Genomic DNA, 20,890 nt, shown 5'->3' with positions numbered 1-20,890 from the left:
TTTCACAGGAAATTATGGAAATTGTATAGTCTCTTGAGGTAATTCAAAGAGACTTTCTAGTAGACACTGTCCACAACTACCAGCTCTGAAGTGGCAGCCAAACCATGTGACCATGGAAGTTTTCTAGCAGAGGGATTGCCATGGTGCTGACAATTACCCAGTGATTTGCTGTGCAGCTGCTAGAGCAGAAAGTCTATCAAGAATTCCCCCAAAAAACAACCCTGCACATAGGCACAGTCCTGGAACCTGACAATGTATGCATTACAAGCCTCCTGCACTAGCTGTTCAATGGTAGACAAAACAACATTAACCATACAAACAAAGCAGCCATTCAACATAAAAAGCACCACACCAGTGATAGAATAAAAAAGCAAAGAAACGATCATAAAAATTTTATAACCAAATCAAAGTCAATAATCTAGTTTATATTGGCCCCAACTCTTTGAACATGCTTCCCATTTTTTTTTTATTTAAAATTCTACCTCCACATAGAAATTCAACATTTCCTTGTCAGTATCCCTTTTTCACCATTATTTTGGACCCATTCTTGATCTCTAAGTTTACTAGGCTTGTTTTTCTCCCAGAGGTGATATATGACTCTACAATTCTCTTCAATAGCAGAAAATGATATAATTAAATTAAATCATAATATAAATGCACAATCATACATATATCATATACATGTGATACATAATATATATTATATAATATATACTGTTTCATATACTTAAATACATACATCCACATTATTTCTCTTTATATATAAAAGAGAATCATTAGAGTACCCTGATAAATTTCTATAACTATGAATTAATTCATCCATTCAGTAGATACTTGTTGAATACTTACCATGTACCAAGCACTATTCTAACCTTTTGAACACAGAAACAAACAAAACAGAAACCATGTAAATGTAAAGAAATAACTAAGTAAAAAAGAAAAAAGCAGAAAAAAGTGCAAATAGTTAAAATAATAGGATTGTATATTGTGTGTCAAAAAGCAATGTGGTGCTAAAAATTTGAAGATAACAAGTATGTACTCCCAAATAGGTCACTTATTGGTATTGCTTATGACAGACATGTAAATAAAAGATCATAATATAGATAACATGAGCAAAATAATGACCAAAAGAATAGAGAAATTATTTCTGCTTGATGGGCCAGGGACAATGTCTTAGCACATATAATTTTTAAAAGATCTTGAAAGATGAGTTGGAGTTTATCCAAAGATTAGGGAGGAAGAGTATTCCAGCTTAAGAGAATAGCATTAAAACATAGGATATAATAGGAAAAAATAAAGAATTTGGGCTTTTTTAGAGCACAGGGCGTTAGTGAGGAAGTATCATGGGATGAAGATGGACAGTGGGCAAGTGCCAGACCAGGGAGGTCATGTGTACTATGTTAGAGAATTCATACTTTCTCCTATAAGCAATATAGGGCCATTAAAAGAGTATAAGAAATGGAATAAGGCAATAAGAGTTTTTTTTCTTAATTGCATATATATATATATATATATATATATTTTCTTAATTGCATATATAACATATTAGGGGGTAGGCAGCAAGGAGAATAATTAGGAGACAAGTGTAGTTCTCCATGTGAAGGTTGATCAATAGAACCTCTGGCAAGAAACAAAGAGAGGAAGAACAACACAGAAATGTTATGGTGACAATCAACTGAATAATGAAGTGAGGAATTTGAAAAAGTCTAAGAAAACTCCAGGTGTAATTTGGACAATGAGTGGTGGAATAATTCATCAATATAGGTAGTGAGGAGGGGTGGTCCAAGATGTTGGCATAGGAAGATCCTGAGCTCACCTCTTCCTACAAATGCACCAAACCTATAGATACATGTGGACAATTTCTTCTGAAAAAGAAAACTAACAGAACTGTTCCTCACCACAAAGGATAAAAAGACTATATAGAGATGGGTAGGAAAACCAACAGGACTTACATTCAAAAAAGACAAAGGCTGTAGGGAACTGAGGTTCTCTTTTTAAAAGGCTTGGCTATAGTCTCACTAATCGCAGGACCCAGCACAAAAGTAAGTTTGAAAAGCACCTGGACCACACGTGAAAGGAATTCATTTGCTAGTCTTAAGACAAGGGGCAGGGGACAGCTGGGACTCTCTTCAGAGATGGACACACTAGCAAATGCCATTTTTGCACTCTCTCCAATCTGGCTAGCACAGGCAGGTATGTGCAGATTTAGTGCTAACCTGTTGTCTTGCTAAGGCTGGCATGGGTGAATGGTGGTGACACTGGCTGGGGCCCATGTGTGTGAGAAGTCACAACATTCTCCCAGTCCCTTGCTAAAGCCTGTGACCTGGCTGGGGCCAGCAAGTGCAAGTGATCATGACATTCTCCCACTCTCTTGCTAAAGCTAGCAGGCACACACAAACAAAACATTCTCCTACTACAGCTCTAAGGCCACAGGCATATGCAAACAAAGAATTTTCCTACAGCCTTGCTGAAGCCAGTGAGTGTGCCCTGCCCCCTACACTCTTCACGTGCCTTGCTAAAGGCACACAGATGATGCCTGTTGGTTGCCTGGCCTTAGTGGTCAAGAGGGTTCACCTTCTTAGGCTGCACAGTACTTCCATTGGAAAGAGCTCTTGGCAAACTACCTCCCACAGAACCACAGTCAGCAGACTGAAATACACCCCCAATTTTCCTGTAGAAATGGGACTCTGTGACTTACTCATCACAGAGCTTCAGCTTCAGTCTAAAGGATAGGCTTCAGGTTTGCAACACATCTAGAGTCTACAGAAGCGCTCTCAGGGAATATAAACTGGGCAACATCAGCCTTGCACACTTCTCTGGCCTCACTATTCCTCAACAATAATTCCCAGAAAAGAAGATTATATATTTAACCTGGAGCTCCAATTTTGCAACTATCACTCAGAGGAATCCTCTAGATTTTCTGATCTGGGGGTCAGTAGGATTTACAGTTGTAGCCCCACAGGACTGTATAATTGAATATTTTTAAAGCTACTGCCTGAGGGTCTGGCTTCTAGTCAGCCTGAAACCTGGTACTAAAGGAGATCCCTCTCCTTGGGACACTGGCAGGACTTGGCACACCTCAGTAATAGGTACCTATCAAAAATTAATCAGTCTGCTTTCACAATCACAAAGGTTCAAGAAACAACTAAGAGCTAAAGCTCTTAGTTGAATGAGAAGTTTTATCACCTACACAAGGCTAAAGGTAACTGTTTCACTTAATACACAGAAACAGAGAGTCAAGTAAAATGAGTAGAAAGATGAGTATGTTCCAAATAAAAGTACAAAATAAAACCTCAGAAAAAGATCTAAATGAAACAGAGTTAAGGCATGGTCCCCCTCTATACCCATTTTATTGAGAGTTTTTATCATGAGCATTGAATTTCACCAAATTCTTCTTCTACATCTACTGAAATAATCATGTGATTTTTACCTTCATTTTGTTATGTGGTGCTTCATGTTGATTGATTTATGGATGTTGAAACATTCTTGCACCCCTGGAATAAAGTTCACTTGGGTCATGGTATATGATCATCTTAATGTACTATTGAATTCAGTTTTGTAATATTTTGTTGAGAATTATAGTATCTGTGTTCGTCAGGGACACTGGCCTGTGATTCTTTTCTTTTTTTTTTCCTTCTCTTCTCTCTTTTTTTCTTTTCTTTTCCTCTTTCTTTCTTTCTTTCTTTTGGTGATGTCCTTCTCTGACTTTGGTATCAGTATCAAAAATTTCAATTTTTTGGAAGCATTTGAGAAACACTATTACTGTTTATTTAATACCTATACTTCTCAAACCCTTACCAAAAAATGGAAAGAATGAACAATTCCAAATTTATTTTATGAGGCCAGTATTACCCTGATACCAAAGTCAGAGAAGGAAAAAGAAAGAAGGAAGAAGGAAAGAAGGAGGAAGGAAGGGGGGGAAGGGGGAAAGGGGAAGGGAGGAGAGAAGAGGAAAGGAGAAGAAAGAGAAAGAAAAAAGGAAAGGAAAGAAAAGGAAAAAAGGAAAGAAAAGAAATAACAGGCCAGAGTCCCTGATGAACACAGATACCATAATCCTCAACAAAATACTAGGAACCTGAATTCAACAGTAAATTAAGATGTTCATATACCATGACCAAGTGAACTTTATTTCAGGGATGCAAGAATGTTCCAACATCCATAAATCAATCAACATGATGCACCATATTAAGGAAATGAAGGTAAAGATCACATGATCATTTCAGTAGATGTAGAAGAAGAATTTGATAAAATTCAACATTCACTTATTATAAAAACTCTCAATAAAATGGGTATAGAGGGACCATAACTCAACTAATAAAAAAGCCATATATACTTAGAGCTAACATCATACTCAGTAATGAAAGGCCAAAACCTTTTTCTCTAAGATCAGGAACAAAACAAAGATGCCCACTCTAACCACTTTTATTTAACATTGTATTGGAAGTCCTAGACACAGTACTTGGGGATGGGGAAGGAAATAAAAGGCTTCCAAATTGGAAAAGAAGAAATAAAATCATCACCATTTGCAGATGACATGATACTACATATAAAAAAACACAGACTCAACCAAAATACTGTTAGGTTTAATAAATGAATTCAGTAAAGTTGTAGGCTATAAAATCAATATATATAAATATGTTTCTTTATAGTAATAACAAGCTATCAGAAAGAGAAATTTAAAAAAGAATCTTATTTACTAGTGCATCCAAAAGAATAAAATACCTAGAAATAAATTTGTTTTGTTTTGTTTTGTTATGTTTAATTATTTTTTTTAATTTTTTTATTTTTTATAAACATATATTTTTATCCCCCAGGGTACAGGTAAGTGAATCACCTGGTTTACACACTTCACAGCAGTGACCATAGCACATACCCTCCCCAATGTCCATAACCCCACCCCCCTTCCCCCAGCCCCTCGCCTCCCAGCAACCCTGAGTTTGTTTTATGAGATTAAGAGTCACTTATGGTTTGTCTCCCTCCCAATCCCATCTTGTTTCATTTATTTTCCTACCCCCTTAACCCCCATGTTGCATCTCCACTTCCTTATATCAGGGAGATCATATGATAGTTGTCTTTCTCCGCTTGGCTTATTTCGCTAAGCATAATACCCTCTAATTCCATCCATGTCGTCACAAATGGCAAGATTTCACTTCTTTTGATGGCTGCATAGTATTCCATTGTGTATATATACCACATCATCTTTATCCATTCATCTGTTGATGGACATCTAGGTTCTTTCCATAGTTTGGTTATTGTAGACATTGCTACTATAAACATTCAGGTGCACGTGCCCCTTCGGATCTACGTTTGTATCTTTAGGGTAAATACCCAGTAGTGCTATTAGACCCTCAACTCTATGGTCAACTAATCTTCAACAAAGCAGGAAAGAATGTCCAATGGAAAAAAGACAGCCTCTTCAATAAATGGTGTTGGGAAAATTGGACAGCCACATGCAGAAAAATAAAATTGGACCATTTCCTTACACCACACATGAAAATAGACTCAAATGGATGAAGGACCTCAATGTGAGAAAGGAATCCATCAAAATCCTTGCGGAGAACACAGGCAGCAACCTCTTCGACCTCAGCTGCAGCAACATCTTCCTAGGAACATCACCAAAGGCAAGGGAAGCAAGAGCAAAAATGAACTATTGGGATTTTATCAAGATCAAAAGCTTTTGCACAGCAAAGGAAACAGTTAACAAATTCAAAAGACAACTGACAGAATAGGAGAAGATATTTGCAAACAACATATCAGATAAAGGGCTAGTGTCCAAAATCTATAAAGAACTTAGCAAACTCAACACCCAAAGAGCAAATAATCCAATCAAGAAATGGGCAGAAGACATGAACAGACATTTCTGCAAAGACATCCAGATGACCAACAGACACATGAAAAAGTGCTCCATATCACTCGGCATCAGGGAAATACAAATCAAAACCACAATGAGATATCACCTCACACCAGTCAGAATGGCTAAAATTAACAAGTCAGGAAGTGACAGATGCTGGCGAGGATGCGGAGAAAGGGGAACCCTCCTACACTGTTGGTGGAATGCAAGCTGGTGCAACCTCTCTGGAAAACAACATGGAGGTTCCTCAAAATGTTGAACCTAGAAATAAATTTAACCAAAGAGATAAAAGAACTGTATTTTAAAAACTAAATGACACTGATGAAAGAAATCAAATATGATTAAATATAAAAACATACTATACTCATGGATTGGAAGAATTCATATTGCTTTTTGTTTGTTTGTTTGTTTGTTTATTATGTCATGTCACCACACAGTACACCATTAGTTTTTTTTTTTTTGTAGTATTAAGATGTCCATACTCCCAAAGTCATCTGCAAATTCACTGCAATCCTTATAAAAATATCAGTAGCATATTTTTACAGAATTAGAATAAACTAAAATTTGTATGGAACCAAACCAACTCCAAATAACAAAGACAATCTCGTAAAAGAACAAAGCTGGAGGTATCATGTTCCAGGAGTTCAAACTATGCTACAAAGCAACAGTGATCAAAACAGACACATAGATCAATGGAAGAGAATAGACAGCCCAGAAATAAACCCTCACTTATAAACTCAAGTAATCTATGATAATAGTAATCTATAATAATAAAGTAATCTATGATAAGAATATAAAATGAGGAAAAGACAGGCTCTTCAATAAATGATGTTGTTAAAACGGGACAGCTACATGCCAAAGAATGAAACTAGTTCACTTTATTACACACAAACAAGAATAAACTCAAAATGTATTAATGGCTTAAATGAGTCCTTAAAATATAAAGCTCATAGAAGAAAACACAGGTAGTAAGCTCTTGAACATTGGTCTTAGCAGTAATTTTTTAGATCCGTCTCCTTAGGCAAGAACAACAAGAGCAAAAATGTACAAATATGACTATCTCCAACTAAAAAGCTGTTGCACAGGAGAAGGAACCATCAGCAAAATGAAAAAACAACCTAATGAATGGCATAAATTATTTGCAAATGACATATTAGATAAGGATTTGACATTCAAAATATATAAAGAACTCATACAACTAAATATTCTTAAAAACCCAATTTAAAATATAGGCAGAGTTGTTTTCCCAAAGAAGACATACAAATGCCTATAGGTACGTGAAAAGCTGCTCAATATCACTAACCATCAAGGAAATGCAAATTGAAACCACAATAAGATATCACCTCACATGTGTCATAATGGCTACTATCAAAAAGATAAGTAATAACAAGTATTGGTGAAGATGTGGAGAAAGGAAAACCTTTGTGCATTACTGTCAGGAATGTAAGTTGATACAGGTACTATGGAAAACAGTATAAATGTCCTCAAAAAATTAAAAACAGAACTACTATACAATCTAGCAATTCCACTCTTGGTATTTTTTGAAGAAAATTAAAACACTAATTCAAAGATATATGCACCTTTATGCTCAATGCAGCTTTATTTACAATAGCCAGGATATGGAAGTCACATAAATGTCATCAATAGATGAGTGGATAAAGATGTGATAGTTGATGGTAGATAGATAGATAAATAGATAGGTAGATGATAGATAGATAGATAATAAATAGATGATAGATACGATGGAATATAATTCAGCCTTAAAAAGGAATGAGATCTTGCCATTTTCAACATGGTTGGATCTAGAGGGTATTATGCTATGTGAAATAAGTCAGGCAGAGAAAGACAAATATTATATGATTACACTTAAATGTGCAATCTATAACAAAACAAATGAACTAACAAAACAAACCATAAACATATTCATAGATCAAAGAATTAATGGTTGTCAGACAAAATAGATCCTAGATATTTATTTTTAAAAAGTTAAGATTGCTGCTTATGCAAGTTGCTCAGGGGTGTTGTGTGTGTGTGTATAATTCTTTTTGAGTTGAATATGCATGCTATACAAGAGTATCTAGGAGTGTGGGAAGTGGAAGAAAATTGTTTTATGTGGACAACAAACAGTAAAAAAGTGAAACAAAATTAGTGAAAGGACAGGGGGTTCTGACTTTAGAATCCAAGTGGTCCCAGAACTATTGGGTCAAGAATACACTGGGCCTTTTGTTCAGATTCTCCGGTTTGACCAAATCTGAAACTGTCAGCAGAGTAGATAATTCGTAACATTTTCTCAATGAAAAGAATGTAGTCAGAAATTTATCATAGATACATTGACCAGATTATTATTCAAAACTTGATTAATATCTACATAAGAAAATTTGTGCACATTATATTTAACACATGCTTTACCTTGATCATTATTCTCTGCAATCTTTTGCGTTCAAGCCATCCTCTGACATAGGCTTGCATGATGGTGATCATTCTAACTACTTTTTTGTTATTTATGAGTTTGGTCCTTTCCCGGAACACTTGGAAAATTTCTATGTGTGGTCCAATCCTTTTAACTTTATTGTCGAGTTTGCCACTTTTACTTAGAATAGACTTCAGCCTAAAAATAAAATATAAAAGTTTCTTATTATAGTTAATAAGAAAATAATCACTTCTGAAAAGTCTTAAATTCATTTCAATCATAAATGTATTAAAATAGGAAATGTATTATATTTTGTACATAGATTTCATAGATCACCTGGACATGTCAATAGGACTCTCCAAAGAAGTTTGAATATGCCAGAATCAATATAACATATATAAAATGAACCTTGTGAAGAAAGGAAATCCAAAAGAAAGCAAATTTGTCAAAGTTTATCTGTAACTATTCAAAAGTCGGTTATGATATTTAGGAACAAAATATTTTCATATGACAAAGGAGGTTACTCAAAATAACTTTCCTATCTCAGAAGCTATTTTATTTATTTATTTTTATTCATTTTTATTTTTTATTTTTATTTTTATTTTTTTAAGATTTTATTTATTTATTTGACAGAGAGATCACAAGTAGGCAGAGAGGCAGGCAGAGAGAAAGAGAGAAGCAGGCTCTGTGCTGAGCAGAGAGCCTGATCCGGGGCTCAATCCCTTCACCCTGAGATCATGACCCGAGCCGAAGGCAGAGGCTTAACCCACTGAGCCACCCAGGCGCCCCTCAGAAGCTATTTTAAATTGAAAACTACATCAGAATAATTTGGCACTGATACTCTGCTTACCAATCATCTGAAAAATGATCTTAACAAAGGCTCTCAATTGAAATGCATGGTGATATGTTGTTAAGGTCATGGACTACGGGATCACAGGAGCAGGCAACTATAATGGAAACCATGACAAGCCCTGACATACTGAGGTGGATGGCCCTTGAAGTGATGATAAATATATGAGAATACTATAGACTTTCTACTATAGACAGCCAGACTGCAATCTTGCTAATCTTGTGTCTGCTTTTTTCGTTTATACATGTTTTATTTTTTAACATGGTAGTCAGTTTTTTCTAAGCCATCTAAAGGTCAAAGGCTAGTTTCCTTACAACTTTTAGCATATAAAACATTCTTTTTTTCTTCTTAATTTCTTTTGTTTCTGTAAGTTTCACAGCTGAAATTCCAAGGAGATGCCCATATGTATTCAAACACCAGAACTGGGTCTTGCCCTAAAAAAGACTATATAGATCTCTGGATCCTAGGCCCCACTTTCTTGATTCTCAGAGTGAGTATCATGGCTCTGTTTCTGCATTTATTCCCCCTCTGAGTTTACTCTGATGTCTGAAGTCGGCTGTTCTCAAGGAGTCCTGTTCTACTTTGTACAAACGACATTATTTTTCTTTCCTTGGTGACTGAAATGTTGCGAGTCTGATTTTGATTATTTCACCAGCCATCTAGTCTGTTTGGTGGTAAATGGTGGATGACAGAGAATCCCAGCTCAGTCTTTTTCATTTGTCTTTATTGTGAGTCTTGAAGCTTATGATATGCCTTGTATTACATGTTGTTTGAATACCAGTAAAGCCAAAAATATTTGAGACAATTTTGTTCCCACTGGAATGAAGATCAGCTCCATATCAAGAGACTTTCATAACAAGTATTCCTCAGAGAACTTCTTCCTACTCCCAAGTAACCACACCTGAGGAGAGAAATTTGCTCAGGCACAGAAAACTGTGTTCCACATTTATTTTTAACCTATAGCTAAAGATGTAGAACTAAGGCTATTCATTCTCTTTGAACTTGTGTGTATAAATGAAAAAAAGTCCTTACTCTCCTTGCAAAGGAAAAGTTAACTTTGTACAATGTTCTTGTAACTGTAGCTCTTTTCTATCTATTACTGGTTCTTTCTCTCATCCTCTCTCCTGAGAAAACTTTTTTAGATTGAGTCAAAACTATATAATTTTGTGTTCTGCAGAAATATTCTATTTAGACAAAGCTACCAGAAAAGGCAAAGAAAATAATGGAAAACATTCAGTTTGTTTGTTTAAATTAAAATTGATTTTGAATAGCTTTAGAAGAGAGCTCTGCCTTCTAAGATGATTCTTGTTTGGTTAATATATTAATTTTTATGAATGGGTCTTGATGTATGAAATAAACTGGCAATGAATATAAAATGTTCATGATTACTTCTGGCTGTCTGGAGTTTCAAGATCTATAGTGAAATATAACAAATTTTGAGTTCCTTACTTTTTCTCCTCTCTCTCAGAAGAATAAGAGAACTGTTGTAGAAATACCCAAGTCTGCCAAGTTTATACCTTAAGTTCCATGTTCTAACAAGAAGAGAGAAACAAATCTTAAAGAGCTATGTATGACTGTAAAGTGATGTGTGATGTGGATTATTGAAGCACAAGAGCTCTGCTCATCTCTTAAATTGCCTTGAATGTAACAGAGTCCTTAGCCAAAGTGTGTGAAAAGTGAAAGGGGTGTGTGTGTGTGTGTGAGAGAGAGAGAGAGAGAATTGAAATTGGTTATTTTGGTTAAAACCTATAGTTAATATGAGTAATTAGAACTGTATTAAGTAAAAGAATAATGAAAAAATGCAAACATGTTTATAAAATGATGGATGTGTATGGTCTGTTTTTTTATCAACCTAAAAAGAAAAAAGTTTTATCTTAAGTCTTAGACATATGGACTCTGATCAATAATACCTCTCTAAATAATTGGAATGCTCAGAACAACAGAAAGGGAAATTTGAGATTGAAGAATAATTTATAGAAGGCTTGATGTAAAGTGAATTATATTTACAAATAATGGATTTGAAAAAAGCTATAAAATATTTCAAATTTTGATCAAGTTAAGTCAATTTTGATGAGCTTAACCATAAAATAGAAAAATGCTCATCAATCTTTGACTCCAAAATGTTATTTAAGTGGTATACAAAAAAAGTAAGATTAGAATTTGATTTACTTTCTGTTAAACTGACAGACTGAGTTTTGAATCCACAGTCTGCTCTTAATTTAACAAAGGGAAAATCATTTAGTGCCTTCAGTATAGCTTTCCCAGACAACAGAAGTTACCTATGTGACAAAAATATTCCCTTTATCATAATTATCTTTTTTTTTTCTTTCTAGTCTGCTTCTTGTGAAATCTGGTATCCCTAAAATTTAATGCTACTGAGGCTGCGTTATATTTTTTTGTACTCTAAAGGCACCTGACTTTTGCTTATACTTTGGCTCCTCTAACAATTCTTTCCATATTGTTTTCTCCAAGTTCAAACCCCAAACTTAAAAACAAACGATTCTGACATGTTTTAAACTATCTTTTGGGTGTTCCAGATGGCGGCAAGGCCACACCAAAGATTTTCTTCTTCACTATATAAAAGGAGGGCTGCTAAAAATGGTAAAGTATTTCTAACATAGTTATAGAAATGAACCAAAGATGATTCCTGCACATTGGCCCCTATGTTGTTTACTTCTTATATCAGGCTAGCACTTGAAAGCCTGTTGGCTCCAAACCTAAAATTCTTAGACATCCAGTTGTTTTAAATATCTCCCAAAAAAGTATAGGTTCAGCCATTTAGAGTCTACCTGCTTTGCATATCACACAAAACTGCAACCAACATGTGCTAGCCATAGATAAGATAAACCTTAGGGCTCTAAAAGACCCCAACCAACTACAGATCAGAACTCTCTGATCCAGACTCCCCGTCTTGCTGCTGAGTAACCTACCCAGCTATGTAACCCTTCTCTTTGACTTCCCTTTCCTGGTGGAGTTCCCTAACCCTTTTTCCCTCCTGGGTGGTAGTTCTATGCCATCATCTCTGGAAGGTTTTCCACTATGAGAGACATCCCCTCTCATGCAAACCTGTCCATATGAAGCACAAATATAGCTTGCTATGTGCTAATACCCCCTCATAGGCATACCTTTTCCTTGATTAGCCCCAAGATCCTTGAACTCACTACAATTATCCATAGTTTTTTTTTTTTTTTTTTTAAAGATTTTATTTATTATTTGACAGACAGATCACAAGTACACAGAGAAGCAGGCAGAGAGAGAGGAGGAAGCAGGCTCCCCGCTGAGCAAAGAGCCCGATGTGGGGCTCGATCCCAGGACCCTGAGATCATGACCTGAGCTGAAGGCAGCGGCTTAACCCACTGAGCCACCCAGGCGCCCCTCCATAGTTTTTTTTAAGTGAGTACTAACTATTTTGAGACCTGTCCTATATATCAGAGTTCAAAATATGAGAAGAGGTAACTAATTAAAAAAAAAAAGTTCCACCACCTTAAATTAAATATATAGCAACCAAAACATTATTAATATAAATGTATCAGAAGCATCCTGTGCTAAGTTGCTTGCATTGATGGTCAATTAATGCTTCCTTATATCCCTGTCTTCACAGTGTGATTTTACAGCCCCACGCATCCAGAGGTAGAATCTTTTCACAAACCTATGAATGTGGGTTGGCCTTATGAATTGGTTTGGCCAAAAGAACCCAATGGAAGTGATGTTCTAGTTTTCAGCATGTGCTTGGCAAGCCTTGAACAGTTTCATTCTCTGAACCCGACATCTACTGAAGAACAAACCAGCAAGCCTCTTAAGGATGAGAGACCACACGGAGAATAGACAAGTTGTACCCATTCAAGTGAACCTCGGTGGCATCATCTGAGTCGAGACTAGATTATCAGAATTGCCTCATGAGAAATAATATTTGTTGCTTTAAGCCACTAAGTCTTATGATATTATTATAATAGATTACTGATACACATTTATGTTTTTACCCAAAAGTTAATGCAATAACTATCAAATTCATTTTTATTTTTTTAAAGATAGTATTTATTTAGGGGCGCCTGGGTGGCTCAGTGGGTTAAGCCTCTGCCTTCGGCTCAGGTCATGATCCCAGGGTCCTCTGCTCGGCAGGGAGCCTGCTTCTCCTCTCTCTCTGCCTGCCTCTCTGCCTACCTGTGATCTCTGTCTGTCAAATAAATAAATAAAATCTTAAAAAAAAAAAAGATAATATTTATTTATTTAACACAGAGAGAAGGAGGGGGAGAGAGCAAACACAAGTCAGGGGAGCAGCAAGCAGAGGGAGAAGCAGGCTTCCTGCTGAGTGGGGAGCACAATGAGGGGCTCTATCCCAGGGCCCTGAGATGATGACCTGAACTGAAGGCAGCCACTTAACTGACTGAGCCACCCAGATGCCCCTCAAATTGATTTTTAAGGAAATGTATTTCAGAGATAAATTATCTCCATTGAGTAGTAATACTCACGATGAACATTTTATGGATAGATTTTTTAAAAACTTAAAGTTTATCAGTGCCCTCACTGTGAATAATGTGTTCTTATTTCAAGGTGATCAATGACTAAATCCTTATGGAATTAATATGTATGTCCTCAATAAAAGATTCCATTCCTCTCTACTCTGGTATTGTTGGTTGTTACATCAAATATATACTAAGTACACCTCTTTAAGTCCTATCTTCAACAGGTGGCTTCTACCTTTCTCTCATACTTGCCCAAAGACCCTAATACAAATTGTAGCTCAAAAATTATGTCTTCTGAAAGAAATATCAAAAAAATGATAGTCTTATAAAAAATGCATTTTCCTAACAATTTCTAGTAGAAGGAAAAGACTTATGACTACAGGCTTCTCAATTTAAAGTGATATCATAAATATAAACCTACTGTGTGGCTCTTTTCATCCATAAACACACAATTTTGGGGGGGTAGCCTGCTTAATCCAAGATGAGCAGAATAAGAATTATCTTATCTTGTACTGAATAAATGAATTAAATTATGATAAATATTAGTTATTGATTATAAATATGAAAAAATGTTTTCTTTATAAGGATCCACTTACAAATTTCAATTTACTTGGCATTACTTGTACAAACTAGAATGAAATATCCTTTAAATGGCATGTGAATGGTTCCGAATAACCCATCAGAACTTCAGGGGAAAAAATCCTCATGAAAATTTTAATGTACGTGATAAGTTAAATCACGAGAAATAGAAGCACCTGGATAGCACAGTTCGTTAAGCATCTGACTTTTGGTTTCAGCTCAGGTCTGATCTCAGGATCATGAGACTGAGCCCCACTTGGGCCTTGTGCTCAGTACAGGGTCTGCTTGAATTTCTCTCTCCCTCTTCCTATGCCCTTCCCTCCTGTGTGTGCTCTCTCTCTCTCTTTCACTGAAATAAGTTAATAAACTTACAAAAAAATCACCAGAAATAATAATACTATATAAGTTAAGAACAAATGTTAATTTATTTTATCTACAAAATAACATACCACAGTAGTTCAGTATATACATAATTTCTCTATTACAGAAGTATTTATAAAGTTTTAGTATGAATCAATACTTTCCTACCATGATGTAATTGAAAAATCTAGTTTGTATCTCACTTTTCATACTAAACATCACATTTAATGGCAAGTCATTTATCTAGATGTGGTTGTTCCCAATTAGAAACATGGACTCACTTATTATATGAAAATTATTGCCACTAAGTCCTAAATAATAACTAGCCTGGTCCCTCTTCCTTTCTTAGGAAGCCTAAGAAACTTCCAGACAAACAAGAAATATTAGGAAAACTTAAGATTATAACAAGAGAAAAGGAAAGCCTATGTCATTATATATAATGTAGGTAAAATCTAGAAGAGGAAAATGGAATGATTCCTGAATACCAACTTCAATATAAGAATGATAAAGACAATAAAAATATTTCTGCAACATAAAATCACTTTAGATGATGACACTAGGGAATCTGTCAATCTTCTTGACAGAAGTTACTAATGCCTTAGTATCATTTGATTCTAGTTTTTCTAACCATGCAGTATAGACATTTTTATGCTTTAATCAACACTTCTGACTCCATCTTTTTTATTGAAGCTGGCCCAATAAAATACCAAGTTAACAATACTGAATAAAAAGTGATCAACAAACTTAATCAGAAGTGCAGTCTGACCACAAAACAAGGTTCAGATGCAAACTTGCAACTCATCTTACCCACAATCATAAGCCACTGTACACGTATTATCTTACTGTCAGGAAAAGAAAAGCTTCTTTTATCCTATGATAAACAAACACAGGTACAGCCATATTTTGGAAATATTGGCAGGTTCAACTCAAGACCACTACAGTACAATGAATACCAAAATTGAATATTTCAATGAAGTGAATCAAATGATTTTGATTGATTTCCCAGTGCATATAAAAGTTTTATTTACACTATAGTGTTGTCTATTAAGTATACCATAGCATTATGTCTAAAAAAAAAAACAATGTGCATACCTTTATTTAAAAATAACTTGTTGCTTAAAAATTGCTAACCATCATCTGAAGTTTCGGTAAGTTGTACTCTTTTTGCTAGTGGAGTGGTTCACCTCGTTGTTGATGGCTGCTGACTAATCAGGTGGTAGCTGCTGATGGTTAGAGTGGCTGAGACAATTTCTTAAGACAGTGATAAAATTTTTCTTATCAAATGACTCTTCCTCTCATGAATGGTTTCTCTGTAGCACGTGATGCCATTTGATAGCATTTTACTTCTTTCAAAATTGGAGTCAATCTTCTCAAACTCTGCTGTTACTTTATCAACTAAGTTTATGTAATAGTCTAAAATCTTTGTTGTAATTTCATCAATCCTCATAATATCTCCACCAGGATTAGATTCCATTTCAAGAAAACACTTTCTTTGTTCACCCATAAGAAACAACTTTTCATCTGTTCAAGTTTTATCATGAGATTGCAACAGTTCAGTCACAACTTCAGGCTCTGCTTCTAATTTTAGTTTCCTTCTATTTCCACCACACCTGTAGTTACCTGTAGTTACTTCCTACAGGTAACTTTGGGCTTGAATCCCCAAAGTCATCCATGAGGATTGGAATCAATTTCTCCTAAACCCCTGTTTATGTCAATATCTTGATTTCATCCCATGAATCACAAAAGTGGTTAATGGCACCTTGAAGAGTGAATCCTTACAGAAGATTTTCAATTGACATTACCCAGATCTAACAGACAAATCACTTTCTGTGACAGCTACAGCCTTACAATATGTAATTCTTAAAAACAACACTTAGAAGTCTAACTTACTTCTGACCCATGTGCTGCAGAAGAGATGTTGTATTAGCAGCCATGAAACCAACATTAATCTCATTGTCCATCTCCATCAGAGCTCTTGGGTGGTCAGGTGCATTGTCAGTGAAGAGCAGCATTTTGAAAAGAATTTTTATTTCTGAGCAGTAAGTTCAACAGCAGGCTTAAAATATTCAGTGAACTCTGCTATAAACAGATGTTCTGTTATCCAAGATTTATTGTTCCATCTATAGAGCACAGGCAGAATAGATTTAACATAATTCCTAAGGGTCCAAAGAGTTTTGGAATGGTAAATGAACATTGTCTTCAACTTAAACTTACCAGTTACATTCAGCTCTAATGACAGTGTCAGCCTGTCCTTTGTGAAGTTTTGAAGCCAGACATTGATTTCTCCTCTCTAGCTATGAAAGTCCAAGATGACATGTTTTTCCTGTAAAGGCTATTCCATATACAATGAAAATCTATTATTCATTGCAGCCACCTTCAAGAATTTTCTTAGCTGGACCTTCTGGACAATGTGCAGCTTCTCCATCAGCATGTGCTACTTTATCGTGCCCTTTTCTGTTACAGAGATGGCTTCTTTCCTTAAACCTCATGAACTAACCTCTGCTAGTTTCCAACTTTTCTTCGATAGCTTCTTCACCTCTCTCAGCCTTCACAGAACTGAGGAGACGGGACTTTGCCCTGGTTGGATTAGGCTTTGGCTTAACGGAATGTTGTTGCTGATCCTCTATCCAGACCACTCCAACTCTTTCCATATCAGCAATAGGACAATTTCACTTCCTTATCATCATGTGTTCTCTGGAGTAGCACTTTAATTTCCTTCAAGAACATTTCCTTTGCACTCACAACTTGGCTGTTTGGCACAAGAGGCCTACCTTTCAGCTTATCTGGACTTCTGACATGCCTTCCTCACTAAGCTTAATCATTTCTGGCTTTTGGCTTGAAGTGAGGAATGTACAACCCTTCCTTTCACTTGAACACTTAGAGGCTACTGCAGGATTATTAATGCACCCAATTTCAATTCTATTGTGACTCAGGGAATAGAGAGGCCTGAGGAGAGGAGACAGATAGGGAAATAGCCAGTTGGTGGAGCAGTCAGAACATACACATTTATGCATTATGCTTGTCGTCCTATATGGGTATGGTTTGTGGTGTCCCAAAACAATTACAATATTAACAAAAATCAGTGATTACAGAACCATAACAAATATAATTATGATGAAAAAGTTTGAAGTGTTGTGAAAATTACCAAAATATGACACAGACACACAAAATGAGCAAATGTTGTTAGAAAAATGTCACCACTGGTCTTGTTCAACACAGGGTTGCCACAAAGCTTCATTTTGGAAAAAAAAAAAAAGCTACTATCTGTAAAGGGAAATAAAGTGAAACACAGCAAAATAAAGTATGCCTGTAATTCTCTCTAGACTAATTTCTGAAAGAAATAGAAATTTAGAAAAGCTGTATGTATGAAAATATCAATCACAATTTCCTTTATAATGGGAGAAATCCAGAAACAAATACCTAAGTAAATTGTGTTATATGCAATCAATAAATTATAAGGTAAAAAAAGTGATGTTTATGAAGATTATATAATAACTTAAGAAAATGCTTACGATTCCAAAAAATGGTATTAAGAGAATGAAGACATTAAATTACATGCATTATATGATTGCAACATTATTTTTTAAGTGACATATATAAATAAGTCGAGAAAGAAACATGCCAAAATATTATTAGTGACTGTATTAATGCAGTGGTTCTGAATTGAGGGTGGCATCTAAGAAATATTTTCAAGGAACTCCTACTTAGGGCCTGTCCTCAGAGATTCTGATTCATCTCCTCCAATAAAACACAAATCCATGGTTAAATACAAGGTTATAAAGAAAACCTTAGGTAAAGAAAAGTGATTACAGTTGGCCACTGAATAACATGAGTTTGAACTGTGCAGGTCCACTTATACATGGATTTTTTAATGATACCGTACAGTACTGCATATGTATTTTCCTTATGATTTGCTTAATATTTTCTTTTCTCCAGGTGAGTTTATTCTAAAAATACAGTATATAATAGATATATAAAATATGTGTCTGTTGACTTTATTACCAGTAAGGCTTCTGATCAACACTGAACTATTAGTAGTTAAGTTCTGAGGGAGTTAAGTTACATGCAAATTTTTTTATTGTGTGGGAGGTTGACATGCCTAACCCCCACGTTGTCCAACAGTCAACTGTATTTGTTTCTCATTTTCTGCTTTGTTCAGGTTTTCTGAAATAGGCTGATGTGCACTGTACAACATAAAAGAAACATATAATAACTAAATCTAATAATGGCAATAGTACCTGTAATTTTTAATTAAACATTTGATTCAGATATACTTTCTCTTTTAATCATCAAAATAATTTTATTGGATAAATGTTAGTATCCTGATTTTATACACTGATGCAAAAGAAATTAGGTTACTTCCAAAGATCATGAAGCTATAATTAGCAGTCAGAATTCAAAGTCCTTCTTGCCTTGCATGTGAGAAAACCAAAAGAGAACAAAATCGTCATGACTTCAGAAAGGCTGGCCTTGGAAATCCCCAATCCCCAGTTGGTTAGGATGAGTTTGGTGACTGGCTTTAGATTTTTCTTCTTTTGTGTGTTTCAGCAATACTGAAAAGATATAGCCATACCACATATACGGAGATGGGGGAAGTGCATCGCGACTGTCAAATATATGGAGGTCAAGTAACCTCTGATGAAAGAATCAATAGGAACTATCTTTTGCTTACCTTCTAAGTATAATTTTAAAATTCATCTTCTTGCACAATGTCTTAACACAATCCTGATAGGGAAAAAATTCTCATTTTTAAAGATTCTTAGCCACTAAATAAACTCTATAAAACTCTTAGAGAAAATCTTTATGAAGATAAAAATGTGAGTCATTAGAGGCTGGATATAAAGCCAGTTTTCAGCACTGAAGAGACCACCTGCTTGGTCCTCAGGCCACAACCTCCTACTAAAGTCACCCGAAGAAAGCTTGAGAGAAAGACCAGGGCTGGCTGCATAACGGAATTTTACTTTTTCACTTGAAGTTTGACAAATCTATGATCAAGGTATAAATTCAAATAGTTTTCAGTGAGAGAAGAAATCATTAAGCAAGATCACATGTGAGAAAAGATACAGTAAGTTAATTAGTAAGTTAATCATGTCTGAATATTAGACACTGAGCTTGGCAAACATTTGAACAGGGAATTTCCTTTCAACTGCTAATGCTTATAGGGTAATATATATTAAACACCAAATCAGTTTTAGAGTTTGGTTCAGATATTGCTACTAATTAGTTTTGGCTGATATTGAAGTATTTTGTATGCTCCATTTATAAAAGCACTGCTTGCCCATCTGTTCATAGGTTGAAAGTGATTAAAGGATACTTATTTTGGCTGTTGTAAAAGCCAAACACTTTTTAAGCTGCAAATATGTGACAAAACTCGTTAAGGTTGCCAAGTTCAGAAATACATTAAAGAGATTTGTGATGCTTTCCCTCCCCCAATTCCTCTTCCAACCTGCATTATCGAAAAGTAAATATCACTGTTTTCCTGATTAGACTAGCATGCCTCTTTGTCTAAATGCTTTGCAATTTCGTTATAATTTTCACAATTTACCCTGATTTGGATCCTCTGCTACCAAGCTGTGTTGGGGGCTTTCGTTTCCTGTATGTGCAGCCTTAAAGTAGAAACATGTGATGTCCTCGTGCTTTGAATGCCAGATTTGAAAGCAATGTGGGTAACGAGTGAAATAAGTTTGCAGCCTACTTTAATTCCCTACAAAGGTCTGTTCAGGTTGAAAACTATGCATTAAGTTCAGCACGGAGTTTTTTTTTTTGTTGTTTGTTTTGTTTTGTTTTGTTTTTGCTTTTGTTTTTTTAAAGATTTTATTTATTTGCCAGAGACAGAGGGAGAGAGAGGGAGCGAGCACAGGCAGACACAGAGGCGGGCAGATGCAGAGGGAGAAGCAGGCTCCCTACCGAGCAAGGAGCCCGATGTGGGACTCGATCTCAGGACCCTGGGATCATGACCCGAGCCGAAGGCAGCTGCTTAACCAACTGAGCCACCCAGGCATCCCTGTTTTGTTTTTTAAAGAATGAAAAAATAAAAACTAAGATTTTTAAGGACAGAGATGTGCTACATTTCCATGAATAATATAATCTTAATGTTATTTAATACTCCATTCCCAACTCTTCCCAAGGGGTACTACTTCATGCTAACAAAACCTGTACTCTTTGAAAATCAGAGTGGGGCTCCCAAGACTTTTGAAAATAAGATGCAATGTCCTGAAGTAGAAGATAATACCACCTTAATTCGGGCAAAATGTTTAGTTTCAATATGAGTGAAATGCATTTCCTTCTGTTATTTATATGCTCCTTTTGAATCTTGATCATTTCTTATGATGTCAGCCTGCCTGATCCCCCCAAAACCAAATGGCCTCCTATTTTTG

The 20,890-nt window shown here is 35.6% G+C and overlaps 1 protein-coding gene across 1 annotated transcript in view; it reads right to left on the bottom strand.

Moving 5' to 3' along the window:
- IQCM (IQ motif containing M) overlaps nt 1–20,890 on the bottom strand; it is a 268,148-nt gene that overhangs the window by 15,090 nt on the left and 232,168 nt on the right. Inside the window, exon 11 of the mRNA XM_045078405.1 lies at nt 8,261–8,459. Coding sequence (XP_044934340.1) covers nt 8,261–8,459 — 199 coding nt within the window. The remainder of the gene's footprint in view (nt 1–8,260; nt 8,460–20,890) is intronic.

Source organism: Mustela putorius, unplaced genomic scaffold, assembly GCF_011764305.1.
Source record: "Mustela putorius furo isolate JIRA1106 unplaced genomic scaffold, ASM1176430v1.1 tig00000242_pilon_pilon_pilon, whole genome shotgun sequence".
Classification (NCBI taxonomy): domain Eukaryota; kingdom Metazoa; phylum Chordata; class Mammalia; order Carnivora; family Mustelidae; genus Mustela; species Mustela putorius.
This window is presented reverse-complemented; position numbering and strand designations above follow the sequence as displayed.